This window comes from Esox lucius, chromosome 3 (genome assembly GCF_011004845.1).
Source record: "Esox lucius isolate fEsoLuc1 chromosome 3, fEsoLuc1.pri, whole genome shotgun sequence".
NCBI classification, from domain to species: Eukaryota; Metazoa; Chordata; class Actinopteri; order Esociformes; family Esocidae; genus Esox; species Esox lucius.
This window is the reverse complement of record NC_047571.1, coordinates 51,850-68,926: the sequence shown is the minus strand read 5'-3', so window position 1 is coordinate 68,926 and position 17,077 is coordinate 51,850. Positions and strand designations below refer to the sequence as shown.

The following is a 17,077-nucleotide window of genomic DNA, read 5'->3' as shown; positions in this document are numbered from 1 at the left end:
TCGGGCGGTGGAAGGAGTACGAGGATCTCCTCAATCCCGCCGTCACGTCTTCCATTGAGGCAGCAGAGGATGAGGGCTCAGAGGTGGACTCGTCCATCACCCGGGCTGAAGTCACAGAGGTAGTCAAGAAACTCCTCACTGGCAACGCACCGGGGGTGGATGAGATCCGCCCTGAGTACCTCAAGTCTCTGGATGTTGTGGGGCTGTCTTGGTTGACACGCCTGTGCAACATTGCGTGGCGGTTGGGGACAGTGCCTCTGGGATGGCAGACCAGGGTGGTGGTCCCTCTTTTTAAGAAGGGGGACCAGAGAGTGTGTTCCAACTGTAGGGGGATCACACTTCTCAGCCTCCCCGGGAAAGTCTATGCCAGGGTTCTGGAGAGGAGAATACGGCCGATAGTAGAACCTCGGTTTCAGGCAGAACAGTGTGGTTTTCGTCCAGGCCGTGGAACACTGGACCAGCTCTATACCCTCTACGGGGTGTTTGAGGGTTCATGGGAGTTTGCCCAACCAATCCACATGTGTTTTGTGGATTTGGAGAAGGCATTCGACTGTCCCTCGCGGCATCCTGTGGAGAGTGCTTCGGGAATATGGGGTCCTGGGTCCTTTGCTAAGGGCTGTCAGGTCCCTGTACGACCGAAGCAGGAGCTTGGTCCGCATTGCCGGCAGTAAGTCAGACTTGTTCCCAGTGCATGTTGGACTCTGGCAGGGCTGCCATTTGTCGCCGGTTCTGTTTGTAATTTTTATGGACAACATTTCTAGGCGCAGCCAGGGCCCTGAGGGTGTCAGGTTTTCATCTCTGATTTTTGCGGATGATTTTGTCGTGTTGCCCCCTTCAAACCAGGACCTTCAGCATGCACTGGGACGGTTTGCAGCCGAGTGTGAAGCAGTGGGGATGACAATCAGTACCTCCAAATCCCAGGCCATGGTCCTCAATCGGAAAAGGGTGGCTTGCCCACTTCAGGTTGGTGGAGAGTGCAAGGAGTTTAACTATCTAGGGGTCTTTGTTCACGAGTGAGGGAAGGATGGAATGGGAGATTGACAGACGGATCGGTGCAGCTTCTGCAGGAATGCGTCGATGTATCGGTCTGTCGTGGTGAAGAAAGAGCTGAGCCGCAAGGCAAAGCTCTCGATTTACCAGTCAATCTATGTTCCTACTCTCACCTATGGTCATGAGCTTTGGGTCATGACCGAAAGGACATTATCCCGGATACAAGGGGCCGAAATGAGCTTTCTCCGCAGGGTGGTTGGGCGATCCCTTAGAGATAGGGTGAGAAGCTCGGTCACCCGGGAGGAGCTCAGAGTAGAGCCGCTGCTCCTCCACATCGAGAGGGGTCAGCTGAGGTGGCTTGGGCATCTGTTTCGGTTGCCTCCGGAACGCCTTCCTGGGAAGGTGTTCCGGTCCCGTCCCACTGGGAGGAGACCCCGGGGAAGACCTGGGACACGCTGGAGGGAACGCCTCAGTGTGTCCCCAGAGGAGGTGTCTAGGGAGAGGGAAGTCTGGGCATCTCTGCTTAGACTGCTGCCCCCGCAACCTGGCCCCAGATAAGCGGAAGATGATGATGATGATGAGGATGTTGGTATGTTTTGGCAAATCCAACAATTATTGTGTAGTCAACTTTTATCCTAAGGGCTACATTTTCTGGCTCTATGTGCAGGGGTGGCTTGGTGCAGGGGTGGCTTGGTGTAGGGGTAGACACTGTTGTAGTAGGTGAAAATGTTGTGGGTATATCTTAGTGGGTCTACCTTTAGGGTGGTCAGGTGGTCTGCAAGGTGTGTTGCCTTCATTATTGCTTAAACACCAATGGATTATTCCAAAATATTACTAGCGCAACAATTATTCTTCCACTTCCACCTGTAAACATAATCAAGAGGTCGGTTCACAGCTGGAACCATAGCATATCCTCCCGTATCTACATGCAACCAAGACCACTTATTATCCTTCAAAAATGGTCTTACATAGCAATTTCCATCAGGGGGACCATTAATCATGTCACGAGATAAGTGTAGCTTGTCCAAATTTGCGCTCTGTATATGTTTGTCGTTTAGGCCTTATGGTGTACGAATGTCTCTTTCCTTGCTTCATTATGTGTCATATTTACAGTCTGTCCATGATCAACATAGTCTGGTTTGAAAGTCCACACTATCGGTATGATGATGATAATACTTAAAATCAGCAGGCACCCGGTGCTGCATCTCATTCCTCCGTTCTTCCTGAAGGGGTTCCACGGTCCTTGTCTCTCTGTCGCCCTTGGTTGCAGGATGTATTGGAATACAGAAGTTACTAGCACTTGTCTCAAGCCGCTCGTTAAGGTGAAATTCAATTTCATCTGTCTTTCGCTGTATCTTCTAAAGCTGGAGCCTTCTTGCAGTGTGGCATGGTCTCTGGTTCCTCTCTCAGCTACCTGGACTGCAGATGAGGTGCACCTGGTATGGACCCAACCAGCGTGGCATGATATCATGCAGTTGGTCTTTCGCGCCCCAGTAAATGTTGTCCAGAACCAGAGCTCTGCTTAGCTCCCACCGTCGATTGGAGGTTGCCCTCTTCATCTCGAGACAGAATCATCAGGACTAGAATTAGTCCTGCAATCAGGAACAGGCATTACTGGAGACTAGGGCTGGGTCGATACAGGAATTTCATACCTCAGTGATCCTGTCCAAAATTATCCCGATTTACGATTTTTATCCCGATTTAATAACGATCCTAATAACTCTGTTTTCTAGCTGAAAACCACTGATCGCATATTCTTCAATTACATCAATATGTAAATCTGTAAATGTGTATGGTTACCAGCTTCATTGACAATACATTGCAGTGGATGTTATGTGGCATTTAGTATTGCCAATTGTACTGCATTTTCCTCCATGGCACATCTATACATTAGTCAGGAACACTTCGGTGACTGGCAAGAGATTTTTCAAGTCACTATAATAGCTCTCCGCTATATTGTGCGCATCATGTATTGTGCTGATCATGCAGATCAACAATGTTATTTTGGCCTGCAAAAATGATATTCTATTTGCCTTCTCTTGTCATTTTCAATAGGAAAGCGTTAAAAATGATATAAATAAAATTATAATTAGAAAGATGTATAGTGACGTATTTTCAAAAATGTGCAGTTTACAGTTTTTGCATGCATCTCTCTCGTAGCTGTATGTCTTCTAGGATAATTATTATTGGTTTGTTTTGAGCTCAACTTTGTTTCAACAGCTTATTTTCTGCGGAAATGGAATGGACAGGTATTTGCATGTAGCAATGATGGTATTATTTTTTTTGTAAGCTTGTAGTGGTTAGACTGGTAGGCCTACTGTTGTGAAGGAATTGGAAAACAAGTTTATTCTTTGTATCTTTCTCCATTGCAATGAATAGCCTAAAATACTGTTGACTTTGTGCCCACCTCACAATTGTCCTTTGAGACAAACTCAGTCTCTGGGCTCCAACCAGTATTGTCGCTGGATCACTTTCAAGTGTCCTGTACCTGTCAGTGACTTCTCATTGAGAAGATTAGCTGCAACTGCACAGTACACAATCAGATAATGTCCATTACCTTAGTTTTTGCTTCTTGTTAATGCATTGGAACACATTCCCACCAAACACTTAACAAACTTGTATATCTGTATATTCAATTTCTTTCTGCTTTCGTTGCCTAAATAGATTAGAACAGTTGTAAACAGTAGCAGTATAGTGGAAACACTAAAATTTCTGGTGCTTCTGTTCTGCTAGTGTAGAAAAATAACAATTCCACTCTTTTCTATAGTTGGTTTAACAACCAACAAATAACAAAAACTACATGAAGAGAAGAACACAATTTCCTATTACTGTTCCAATTAATCATCTGTTAAGAGAGTTTGCTTATGTTGAAGTATCACTCTCAGAGTAGTTTATAAACAGTTCTCGGTTCATCTAACCAGATCTCAGTTGATATATAATTACAATGGATTGTTTTGTCTCTGGACTACAATCAAATTCACCTTTGTTTAACCCAACCGATTAAGTACCATATTGCAAATCAAAACATTGCACTCCATCACCTAATTACTCTCTAAGATGAAACCCAGTGTGAATATCTCCTTTTATTTATACTAGCAGATCAAAGACACTATAAATCCCCCCCCCTCTTATGTTCTATCTCCCCAGACCTGAAACAGGGTGTGAGGGTCTTGATTAAAAGTGAGCAACCCAATCTTGGTCTGTAAACTTTACCCTTTCACACAAGAAAGAAATCCAGATTCAATTCCTATCTTTTTGTACTTTCAACTCCCATCTGTACTAGATAAATTCTCTAAGTAATAGTTAGAATTTTCTCAAAAATCTCAAAATTTGGCTTTCAACCTATTTGATGTTTGAGAGCTAAATGATGGTCAAAACCAGAATAATGAACACAAAGTATTCAGTGTAGTCGAATTAGAATAACAATTTTGATAATGTCACCAGTAAATCTGTTTCTTAGAGTGAGCAGTGCACTTGAGGGGTGGGCTTTTGGGGTCCATCTCTTTACAGGTTTACAGTTTTAAACTTCTCCACCTGGTTTTCTAGAACAGAACTTGATACAGTCTTACTTTGCTTAGCTGAATCAAAATAGTAAGATGTATTCTACTCAATCATTACAATGTTAGACCTTACATCAAACAAAACCATTTCAAAATAATCAAATTAAAACAAATCCTGTGAATGGAAAATATGAGCCATAACAGATGTCAATGTTCTGTTATAACTACGCAAACTGGAAAAGTAATGTTTCATATAACACGTCATGCATGCCAATTTGATAAATTTTGAGCTCTGAGCTCAATTCTTTAAATCAATATTTATTGATAAGCATCATACCTAGTACACATCCCCCCTGCTTTCACTACAGTAGTCACAAAATGAAACGAGAGAAAGCAGCATAAAGACAAACCACAATTCCAGGATGCATATCAAAATAGACATTGGTACCATATTGTGTTGCATACTGTATTAATCAAAAACAAAGTAAACATTTGAAAAACACAAAAATAATCAAAGACACAAAATGCGCAACACTGTCACTTGTGTGAAGGAATATATCATCTGGTGACAAATTTCTGCACAGTGAAACAGCTCCTAAATGAGGGAAAGTCTCCAACTCTGTTTCATTTGTGTTCTAAACTCTAACAAAAGTAGTATTTTAACACAACTAACAAATACAAATCCTAAATTACAACATATATGCAGATTTTGACCATGTCTGTGGTGCTATTGACATTAAAACTGTTCGATCACCAACAATGGGGAATTACTTTAGCTCTCTAACCTTACTTCCCAGTTTCAAAAACCACAAATTCCCAAACACATACTCATCATATCTACAAAGCAACTCAACATTAGGGTGTAAAATAAACTTTGAACAAGCCTAGGCTTGTTCCTTTGATTAGTTTAGCTCTGTATTATCACACCTTTTTTTCTACTTTCTAAATACATTAACTTTACGATCAACACAGTAGGTAGCTAGTGATTTTTCTCTCACTTATACAGTGGTATAATGAATCAATAAATCAGCTCACTAAATTTCCAAAATAAAACTTAAAATTCCCGAACTAGAATCGAAATCGGTACACCTACATATCCTATATTAGCATGTCACTGTATTTCCTAAACCCATATAGCATAATTTAAATGACAAAGTAATCATCCCTTCTTGAAAGTCAGCTAATGGAAAGCTTATGATTTTAGCATGCATGGTTGCCTAAAGCTGTATAATGGCAAAATAATTGCTATATATTTTGAAAAAACCTCATGACATTTGAGCTATAGGCTATTGTCATTCGACGTAAACACCCTGTATTCACAGTGACATTGGAATAAAGTGATTTATCAAGAGGCTTACAAAGCACTAATTATAGAAACATGAATACATGGTGCCTGAAACCACCAAGGATGAACAGTACCGTTATGCAGTATGACAGGACGCTGCCACACAAATAGACCATTGAAAAGCACTAATTGATGATCACAACAACAATGTTCCTTCGACACTGTAGGCCACTGTGTACTTTCCATAGTTGATCGATTACAAGTGCCACACAAATCCTTTCCCTGTCTGGGACAGGGCTGCTAGGTGGGGGGGTTGGTTCCTCGCAATTTCCATGTTTTCTCAAAAGGCTTTGCCCGTAAATCCACCACCAAATCCATTCCTTCCCCTCCATTTTGCATAAAAAAAACAACAGGGAACAACAAAAAATCTAACAGAAACTTCACAAAAGAAAGATAAAATAAATCTTAGATGTTCCTACACAACGTCCTAACTAGTTTTACCTCAGATAGCTGGCTCTCTGATCACACCACCTGAAAAAAGGTGTACAACAATTTGAGATCTGGGGCTATTCGTGAAAGATGTAGCCCCGGACGCCCAGGCCTAACGACACTGCTGCATATAGCATTAATGAAAATATATATTAACTAATAAAAAATAAAAATGTCTGATTCTGACATCTAGGCCAGCAAAAAAGGCCTCTGGTCATCAGCAGTTTTGAAATCCATCTCCTTGTACCAAAAATGTTTTGTGATTATTTGTAACATAAAATGCTATGTCATTAATTCCCATTTCTGAAATGTATGACACAGTTAAAAATACAACCCCCTTTCGCAATTGTCTACTTTACTGTTTTGTTCAATTGCATTATATCTCGTTTTCATTGATGTTGCAAATGACGGATTATAGACTAGAAAGTTTTACCTACTTTACTTGCCTTCCAGTAAAGAAAAAGTACAGACTTTGTCTGGAGGTATGTTATGGGTCATTACCTTGCTTTACGATGCACACCTAACCAACTAGGCATACACCAAATGGTATTGCATGGTACTGGAAAATGCTGTTTGCTAGTCACCGACTCTGGATCCCCCAAGAGCCCCAGGCCATCACACTTCCTCCTCCATATTGGTGTCACACTGAGGAATTATCCTTTTGCCTACTCAACTGTGTAAAAAAAATAAAAACCTGCATGATGAACCGAAGATTTCAGAATGTATTTTGTGTAACTGATCAGGTGGGGGGGGGGGGGGTTGTAAATGTGTATACAGTGGGGAGAACAAGTATTTGATACACTGCCGATTTTGCAGGTTTTCCTACTTAAAGTATGTAGAGGTCTGTAATTTTTACCATTGGTACACTTCAACTGTGAGAAACGGCCTCCAAACGGTCTACTGCATCACCACGTTCACAACAACAAAGTCCATAGAGCCAAAGTGTGTGGACCATCTCAGTCACCAGCGGGATTGGCTACGTCGATTGTAGGAACATTTTCTCCCCCGATGCAGTGTCGCCAGGCGGGGTGAACTATGCAAAAGTCCCAGGACTCCCAGCGAACGGCCCGGCGGAACACTGCGGGAGGGCGGAGGCGGTCAGAGGGACAATCCATCCAACCTGAGCGAAAAGGACTACAACACAGATCAATAAACCCCACACAAACTTCTCTAAAGCTTCCATCAGTTGCCACTTTCCACATACCGTAGCCTATGCCTTCCTCTTTATGAGGGCCTCCCATATTTAACACAATCCCTCTCCAAAGCTAATGAGCAAAAGCAAATCAACAATGATAACAAAATCGAATTTCTTTAATAAGAGAAATCTGGCCCTCTTATTGTTGCTGCCGAATCTCGAATGTTGCCTGCATGATGCTTCTTTATTGTAGCTATAGAGTTGTGGCAGTTAGCTAGCTAGCTTCTTACCTTGGGTTGTTGCTCAGACAACCCGGGCTACAGTACCTTCTTTATATCAATTTGGCAGCCACTTGGTGACAGTTAAACAGAAACGTGTGCATCCACAGACACAGCCAGTAACTTTAGCTTGATTCAATTTAGCCGTGCCGCTCTTCACCTCTGATTACAGTAAGAGGTAGGGGTGTAACGATTCATTTTAACCACGATTCGATTCGTATCACGATTCGTGGTTGTCGATACAATTCGAGGCCGATAATGGTTCATTTAGAACGATACGATCCGAAACGATTCAGTGACTTGAAATCGATTCAGTATCTTTTCAGCCAAAAATTCTACCCGTTTGACTGAAATAAATACCTGGATACTGGACAGTGCAGGTTAAGTTTCCTAGATTCCTGTTGTTTCTTGTAAGGGAATCAGGTATCAATTAATTATGGATATAAACAAACAAGTAAACAACAATTAATGGCAAATGCATTCACATTTTATTTGAATAAAGTGCAACCAACACTTTAGGTTGAATTAATAGGAAGTTAAAATGTTGTGCTCTCATTTTCAATATTCAATACATTTTAAATAAAAGTACAGTAAGTGCAACCAACATTTCAACAGTAGGTTTACCTGCTACTTGTGCTTTTGTTTTTCAACATAAAAATACTACTATATTACTATAAAAAATAAAGTGCAACCAACATCTCTTCAGGTTGAATTAACAGTAGGTTTACCTGCTACTTTTGCTGTTGTTTTTCATAGAATTAGTACTAATACAGTACTAATATCAAAAATAAAGTGCAACCAACACTTTCCACACACTGGACCGCAATGGTGGCTAGATAATTTCTCGCTCGTCGGCTTCTCCTCTGCCATCTGCTGTTTTGTTGTCTTTGCGCTGCTGCTGGCTCGGGGCGATGACGCCACGGATAGGCAGACTGAATCGAGTAACGTTTATCGCCTTTATCATTAAAAGTGCTAAGAAAAAACATTCCTATAAAGTCTGACGTGCTTAAATCCAATGGGTTATTTCCTAGTATCGATACAATCGATTGATTACATTTTAAAACGATGTTAGATCGATATATATCGTCCGGAAGGCCAACTTGCTGAGCACAGATCGATGTAGTTGGATCATAGGAATATGAATCGATACATCGATGTAGTAGATGGATCGTTACACCCCTAGTAAGAGGGAAACACTGAGTACAGACATTTACCCGCCAGTGTGGTGGATAGCCTTCTGATATTTACTCGCCAAACATAAAATCTACCCACATTTGGTGCTTGGCGGGTGTTAATTTAGGACCCTGCACTGAGTGTTAAGTTATTTTGTTCTCAACAAACTGCACAATGTACAGTAAAGATTTTGATCTTTAATATATTTTGTTCATCAAGAGTTGATGTGTCATTTGTGTTCAGAGTGTAATAATGAATGATCCAAAAACAACAGAGTGTCACATTGAACTGATGAAACAATAATAATAATAATACAACTTACAAATAAAATAGGCTTCCAACATAGCCCTTTTTCATCAATCATTGTCACAAGGGGTTTTTACTGACACTCCTGAAACCCCAAGCAACTTGATCTGTAACACAACCATAAGGACTGTGGACCAGGACAGCTATGAGTCTTTCGGGTGTGTATTTTCGCCGCCTTTACCTATGGGATCACCTCATCAACTTACTTCCTGTTATTTGTTAGACCTCAGTTTGAATCAGGTGACGACACCAAGCGTCTTAGGTTATTTCATACTAGCCCTGGGATCTTTTAGTTTTGATTTTACATCTTGGGAAGGATTACACCAAACTCATTTTACCAGGCACTGGAATGTAGCGTAAGGTGTAACTTGACCAACTGCAAGGTCAGTTAACTTCCCCCCTGGCTTATGACACGCGTCCTAAGTCTGGAACGGTCCTATTGATCAATCCTCCGATGTAGGAACTTTTTATGTTGCAACTCAGCGGTTTCTATAGCTCATCAATATTTGTAGTCACGCTTATTTAGAACCGGTTCACCCACCGAGCCTGAGGTACTGAGAGTCACCCCTATCGTTCGTACTTAGCACCGGGTTCCGGGAAGGTCCAGTAGCCAAGAGTCAGATCAACTTTTTCCGAGTCCTCAATCAAAAAGTCCTTGTTATGGGACCCTCCAGACCCTTTTATAATGTTTTTTTATTAATTATGTTTATGAAGGAGCTACACATTTTACATAATTGTACAATGATTGGTTTACCATGATATCATCTTTCAGTCCCCTCCCTTTGTGTATGAAGGATGTACATATTATACAAAATTGTTCAATGATTGGTTTATTATTAACACATGACCACAGATATTACAACCCCTCCCGTCATCCTTATTTGGGGTCTATGTAGGCCCTCCCCATTTCTGTTGAAAGTTGGCTGCTTTACTGGGGTCTTCATTTGGTTCATAGACAAACACCAAGGGGGAGGGGGCTAGTTGTATGTCATCTGTCTCGTTTCCTGGTGCAGATTGCTGATCCGTCATTGGCTGCTGCTCTTGAAATCTTCGGCTCACCTCCTCCACTCTGCCCTTTTTCTCAACAGGATCAAGGGCTCATGTCCTTCTAAGTTTAAACGGAACAGGGGACACAAAAAGTTAGAGACCCTAGTCCCACGGCTTATGTAGCAGCATAAAACTTCGGGGCTTTGACGGGGGGTCCAGTGACACTGTGGCCCTGTCCAAAGGTAATGCCAGACAGGGCACAACAGGCAGGAAGTAATTTCACCCCCTTTGTCAAACATCTGACCAAATGGACGCCAAACATCTGACCAAATGGACACCAAACAACCGCAACAACCCTTAATGAGGGCCAAATATCGCTCCCAGAACTTACTCCCATTGCACAAGGACAGCAGCAGAGAGAACAACAGCCAGTGACTCTGCCCCCAAGTGTCATTGGAGAAAGGACATCCCAGTGGAGATGAGAGCCTGTCAAACAATTGTAGCAAGGGTGGCTTGTAAAACCCAATGCCTTTCTGTTCACCTTCACACCCTTGGGCCAGACAGCACTTAATCAAATACCTTGCTGAAGAGATGAGTCTTTAGTAGACACTTAAAGGTTTGGACTGAGTTTCCATCTCTAACCTTAATGGTCAGATTATTCCACAGTATTGTAGCTCTGTGAGAAAGCCCTGCCTCCAGCTGTTTGTTTAGAAATTCTAGGTACAATTTTGAGACCTGCATCTTGTAATCTTAGTGTACGTGTAGGTATGTATGGCTGGACCAATTCAACAAGTAGGAGCAAGTAATGTTTTGCGGGTTAACATTTAAATCAGCCATAGCTTTAACAGACAGCCTATTTAGAGATACAGGAGTAATGTGTCAATTTATTTTTGTCATAGTTAATGTTCTAGCAGCAGTTTTAACCACTTATTGAAGTTTACTGTTTTATAAGGATAACCGGAGAGAATAGCATTGCATTAGTCTAATCTTGAAGTAACAAAAGCATGGATTTGTTTTTTGCAATGTTCTGAATAGTTAGGGTCAGAAATAAAGTCAAAATTGGAGGAAGGGTTTAGGAATTACAGCTCTTTAATATGTAGCACCCTCTTTTTCAAGGGACCAAAAGTAACTACACTTGACTCAAAAGCTGTTTCATGGAAAGTTATATGCTATTCTTTCATTATTTCTTCATCAGTGAAGCTGGTGAAAGGTCTGGAGTTGATCCCAGGTGTGGCATTCGCATTTGGATGCTATTGCTTTGACTGCACAGCATGCAGTCAAAGGAGCTCTCAATGCAAGTGAAACAGGCCATCCTCAGGCTGCAAAAACAAAATCCATCAAAGAGATCGCAGGAACATAAGGAGTTGCCAAATCAACAGTTTGGTACATTCTGAGAAAAAAAGTACCCACTGGTGAGCTCTGCAACAGAAAGGCCTGGACGTCTACAGAAAACAACAGTGGTGGATGATCGTAGGATCCTTTCCATGGTAAAGAAAAACCCCTTCACAACATCCAGCCAAGTGAAGACCACTCTGCAGGAGGTAAGCATATCATTATCCATGTCTATCATAAAGAGAAGACTTCACAAGAGCAAATACAGAGGGTTCACCACAAGGTGCAAACCATTCATAAACCTCAAGAATAGAAAGGCCAGATTAGACTTTGCCAAAAAAAGCCAGCCCATTTTTGGAACGGCATTCTTTGGACAGATGAAACTAAGATCAACTTGTACCAGAATGGTGGGAAGAGAAAAGTATGAAGAAGCCTTGGAATGGCTCTTGATCCGAAGCATACCACATAATCTGTAAAACACGGGGGAGGCATTGTGACGGCATGGGCATGCATGGCTTCCAATGGCACCGGTTCCCTAGTGTTTATTGATGATGTGACCGAAGACAGAAGCAGCTGGATTAATTCTGAAGTGTATAGGGATATATTGTCTGCTCAGATTCAGCCAAATTCAGTAGATTGGATGGCGCTTCAATTTAAGGATGGACAATGTCCCAAAACACAAGGAAACCCAGGAGTTTTTAAGGCAAAGGAGTGGAATATTTTGCAATGACCGAGTCAATCACCTCATCTCAACCTGATTGAGCATGCACTTCACTTGCTGAAGACGAAACTTAAGGCAGAAAGACCCACAAACAAACAACAACTGAAGATAGCTGCAGTAAAGGCCTGGCAAAGCATCACGAAGGCGGAAACCTACCTTTTGGCAATGTCTGTGTGTTCTGTTAAGGATTCTGGACAAAGTACTAGAAATGAAAATGTTAGATTGTGTTAATTTGTCCAATTAAATTTGAGCCCCTGAAATAAGGCGACTGTATGAAAATGGGTGCAATTCCAAAATGTTTCATATGATATTTTGTTTGATGTCTGCTCGGTTGTTTCATTTGAAATGAAACAACCATTGTGGTGGCGTACAGAGCCAAAATTATGAATTGTGTCAGTGAAATGGGGATAAAGCTACTCTGGTTGAGGGTAACGCAGAGGTCTCCACATTTTTTGTGATACGACCATACAACCGTCAAAGTTCACTGTGAGATCTGTCCACAAATTTTGTTTCTTGGGTCCTAAAATGTGATGTTTCTCTGAGCTGCAAACTGTGAAGAGAGAAATAGTTCACTGAACCCTGTATTTTACTGAGACAAACATTTAGTGATGCATAATCTGGTGTTGCAATGAGGAAGAAAATTTATAATATTTTATAATTTTATATTTTTATGGCCTAGCGTCCCGCAAGGCCACAACTGTTTGAACCGTCTCAGGCATATTTTTATTATCCTCGGTAGATGCTCAGAATAACTCCTATCTCACAGAACCTGCAGTTGTATCTGCGAGGTGAGCGTGTTTACAGTCATAAAACAGTTTTGGGGAGGGTGAGCTGGTAGGTTGCTGTCGAGTTGAATGTTAAATGACATTTCCTGGCCTGACGATTTCATTTATAATGATCTGTTGATTCTGAGAGATCTAGGCAACAATTATGAGTAACGGAGTAGGCTATATTTCAGATGCCAGCACACGTATCTATGCAGGGCCAAGCAAAGACCCTTGTTTGCCAGAAATGACAAACAAATCAGTTGAGAACGTGACATTTGTGCACTTTCTCTGATGTAATCGAAGTCTTGGGAGAGAACAGTTTCCACCATCTGGAAAAGAAGCTTATTTGGTAATGCACCGTGAACTGCATGTTACAGTGCATTTTGTATATTTGCGTGTCGGTGCGGGCTTCAGAATTTTACTATATCCATGAAGCTGCGGCAGTTTCACATGGGTTATTAGGAATTACTTTCAAGCCCTGATCAAAGACACTCTTGAGCACATGCACCCATTCGTGTTTTTCTCCCTGAAACAAAGACCTGATACACAGGGATTTCGGATCAATTCAATTTGAATCAGTCAACCCAGGAGTCAGTTAAAATTAATTTAGTTATTTGTGACTTCTTTTTACTCTTATACGCAGGAGCAACCACAAAGAGCTCCTGAGCAAAGGCAGATCACCCAGAGGACCACCCAAGCTACGGACAGGGGAAGGTATAAAGATGTCTGGATCATGCACACTAATGATGCGCTCATCCTGCAGATATCGCCGTTATATCTGTGGGGCAAGCAGTTTTAGAGTCATAGAATTAAGTTTGGTAGAATAGTAGGTGGGTTGCAGGCAGATTGAGTGTTAAAATATACATTGCTAGGCCTATCATTTCTGTTTGTACTGATCTGTTATTGTGCAATAATATGCCTCTCGGAGTACCATTTCCGCTGCCTTCAAGCGGCTTGAGGTTATTCAGTGTGAAGCTGTTGATCGAAAACGCTACTTCTCCCCTCTAAATTCCTCCAACAGATAATGCTTGATTCTCAATGTATCACTGTGGTATCTTAAGGCATCGCTAACTCTTTCTGTCTAGCCCCAAAATGTAATTTGAGAGCTATTCTTTTTGGACCTTCTGTCAGACTACGTAGCCAATAGATATTTAAGTAGCTTTTTCAGATGGAATTGTTCTTGTTGGCAATTTGTCGTTATGCCATTAACTGACCATGACTTAGCTGGTATTATTATTTACCTCAGATGTTTACACAACTATTACGATAACATGATTAATATAAGCTACTTGTGTGCATTTCTTGAAATGGTCTTGGTGTTGTGAGATAATAGTTCTCCCCGTTTGAAAAAAAGCCTATAGGGCATAGGACATATGTGGACATATGGGTGTGGACATATAGTCGGGGCGGTTATAAATGGGTTATTAGGAATTACATGCAGGTATAGGTGGAACACAAACAACTCTGTTTCACACATCACTAACACACACTAAAATATATACTTAAATAAAAAAGCATCCCCAGCTTTTAACACCAATTCTGTATTTTTTCTCACATTTCATTTTCAAGTGGTTCTTCCGGCTCCTCAGAGCAGCCCCCCACAGCCAACATCAAGCCTACCCCCGTGACAGGTGGTTCCACTGGTAAACCCTCCCAGATCCCCGGAAATAAGTCCACCCCGAGGGCCAGCATCCGACCAATGGTGCCCGTGACTGTACCCACTCCCACTGCCACCGTCATGCCCACCACACAGTCTGACAACCAGGAAGGTGAGAGGAGTTGGTCTGTATTATACGTTCGGTATCAGATATAAGGAAAGATCTGTCCCATCCAGTTGATTAAATTAAATTGGTAGATGCCTTCAGTTATGAATTCTATTAAAAAACTTTTAGTCACTAGAGGATTCTGTCTTACTTTATGAAATTGTCATGCTCATCCTAAATAAAACAGCAAGTTCTCAATGCCAATCAAAATTAGGTTTTAATTTGGTGGGTGAACTGCAATGTCTGTTTTAATAGGATTGAAAGACACATCAGTATATATTGCCAATTCTGGCACCTGTGAGTGGATATGCAGCGCCATTGAGGGCGTAACACTGGGTGCAGGCACTTAACTGGGTCATGCGGATGGATCAACCATTGAAATGCAATGACACTGAAGTCACACATAGTTGACTTCATGAAAAAGGTTAATGCTCTGTTCTCTTGTCCATAAGAAGGCACACTTTTGGTCAGTAGAGGCCTCTGGCTTTGCACTAAGGATGGTATTTTTCAGTTAAAAGGATTAGTTAGATTTGATCATGTTCCTAGAGCGGATCCTTTTAACAAGTAATAAAAACAAGTATTTTCCCCTGTTTTCAGTAATGGCATGTCATTTTAATCAAGCTTAATTGAGCTCATTGACTGTAAGAAAAGAAAAATGTAACTGAAATATTTCATACTATGAAAACTAAATTCAATCGTATGAAAACAATTGATTCAAGAGTGAAAAAGTGTATGCTGAAATCATTAAATTGATTTTCGTGTCCATTCTTAAAACATCTTAGTTTAAACACGTTTTTCCCACGTTCGCTCCTTACGTTTACAATTTCTTCCCACCTTTGTTCGAGTCATGTTTTCTCAAAACCAAGTTTTGAGCCTCTATTGGTATTGGCATTGAGTTCTTGCACCCGATTACCCATGAATCGCACCATTATCAGTTGAAAACCATTGCCTTTCCATGCACTGCTTTCCCAATGCAACATGTGGAGAGATTTTAAGAATTGTATAAACTAGGCAAAATGTGTACTTTTGAAAACATAATAATAAACTGTTCCCAGGTTGCGTCGACGTCACTATTGCCATGCCCAGAATTCAATGCCCAGATAAAGCCTCGCCTCCATGCCAATAAAGGCTTAAAACTTGGTTTTGAGAAAACATGACTCAAATGAAGGTGTTACGAAATTCTAATCGTAAGAAGAAGCGAATGTGGAAAAAACATGTTAGAAAACGAAAATATTTTAAGATCGGACACGAAAATCCATTTAATTATCTTAGCATAAATTTTTTCCACACTTGAATACATTTTTGAATTCTGTTTTTTCATACTATCAAATATTTGTTATGTTTTTCTTTTCTTACCGTCTACATTTGAGGTCAATTTTGCTCCATAAATTATTTCTACAATGTTTTATGAGATTGAAGAAGACATTGCAGTGAACCTTGGTATTGGCCCACTGGTCACCTGACCATGCAAATACAGCTCTGAAAAAAAATCAAGAGACCGTTTCAAATATTTCAGTTTCTCTGGTTTTACTATTCATAGGTATGCGTGTGAAAAAATAAAATGTGTTCTATAAACTACTGACAATATTACTCCCAATTTCCACATAAAAATATTGTCATTTAGAGTATTTATTTGTAGAAAATAACTGGTCAAAATAAAAAAGATGCATTGTTTTCAGACCTCAAATAATGCAAAGAAACCAAATTCATATACATTTTTCATCAACAAAATACTAATGTTTTAACTTAGGAAGAAGAGTATTTGGTGGAATAACCCTGATTTTTAATCACTTCATGCCACTCCTAGCACAAATATTCAAGTAGCTCGGCGTTGTTTGATGGCTTGTGACCATCCATCTTCCTCTTGGTCAAATTCTAGAGGTTTTCAATGGGGTTCAGGTCAGGAGTTTGGGCTGGCCATGACAGGGTCTTGATCTGGTGGTCCTCCATCCACACCTTGATTGGCCTGGCTGTGTGCCATGGAGCATTGTCTTCCTGAAAAAAACGGTTCTCAGAGTTGGGGAACATTGTCAGAGCAGAAGGAAGCGTGTGTTCTTCCAGGATAACCTTGTACGTGGCTTGATTCATGCGTCCTTCGCAAAGACATATCTGCCCAATTCTAGCCTTACTGAAGCATCCCCAGATCATCACCGATCCTCCTCCAAAGTTCACAGTGGTTGCGAGACACTGTGGCGTGTAGGCCTCTCCAGGTCTCCGTCTAACCATCTGGCGACCAGGTGTTGGGCAAAGCTGAAAATCTGACTTGTCAGAGAAGATGACCTTACTCAATTCCTCTACGGTCCAATCATTATGGTCTTTTGCAAACTTCAATCTGGCTCTTCTTTGCTTCT

The 17,077-nt window shown here is 41.1% G+C and overlaps 1 protein-coding gene across 4 annotated transcripts in view; it reads left to right on the top strand.

Moving 5' to 3' along the window:
• The window catches only part of tpra (translocated promoter region a, nuclear basket protein), a 160,489-nt gene that overhangs the window by 120,269 nt on the left and 23,143 nt on the right, over positions 1-17,077 (top strand). For all 4 annotated transcript variants that reach the window (XM_013132787.4, XM_013132788.4, XM_013132785.4 and 1 more), the window contains exons 35-36: positions 13,607-13,677; positions 14,533-14,732. In XM_013132787.4, coding sequence (XP_012988241.3) covers positions 13,607-13,677; positions 14,533-14,732 — 271 coding nt within the window. The remainder of the gene's footprint in view (positions 1-13,606; positions 13,678-14,532; positions 14,733-17,077) is intronic.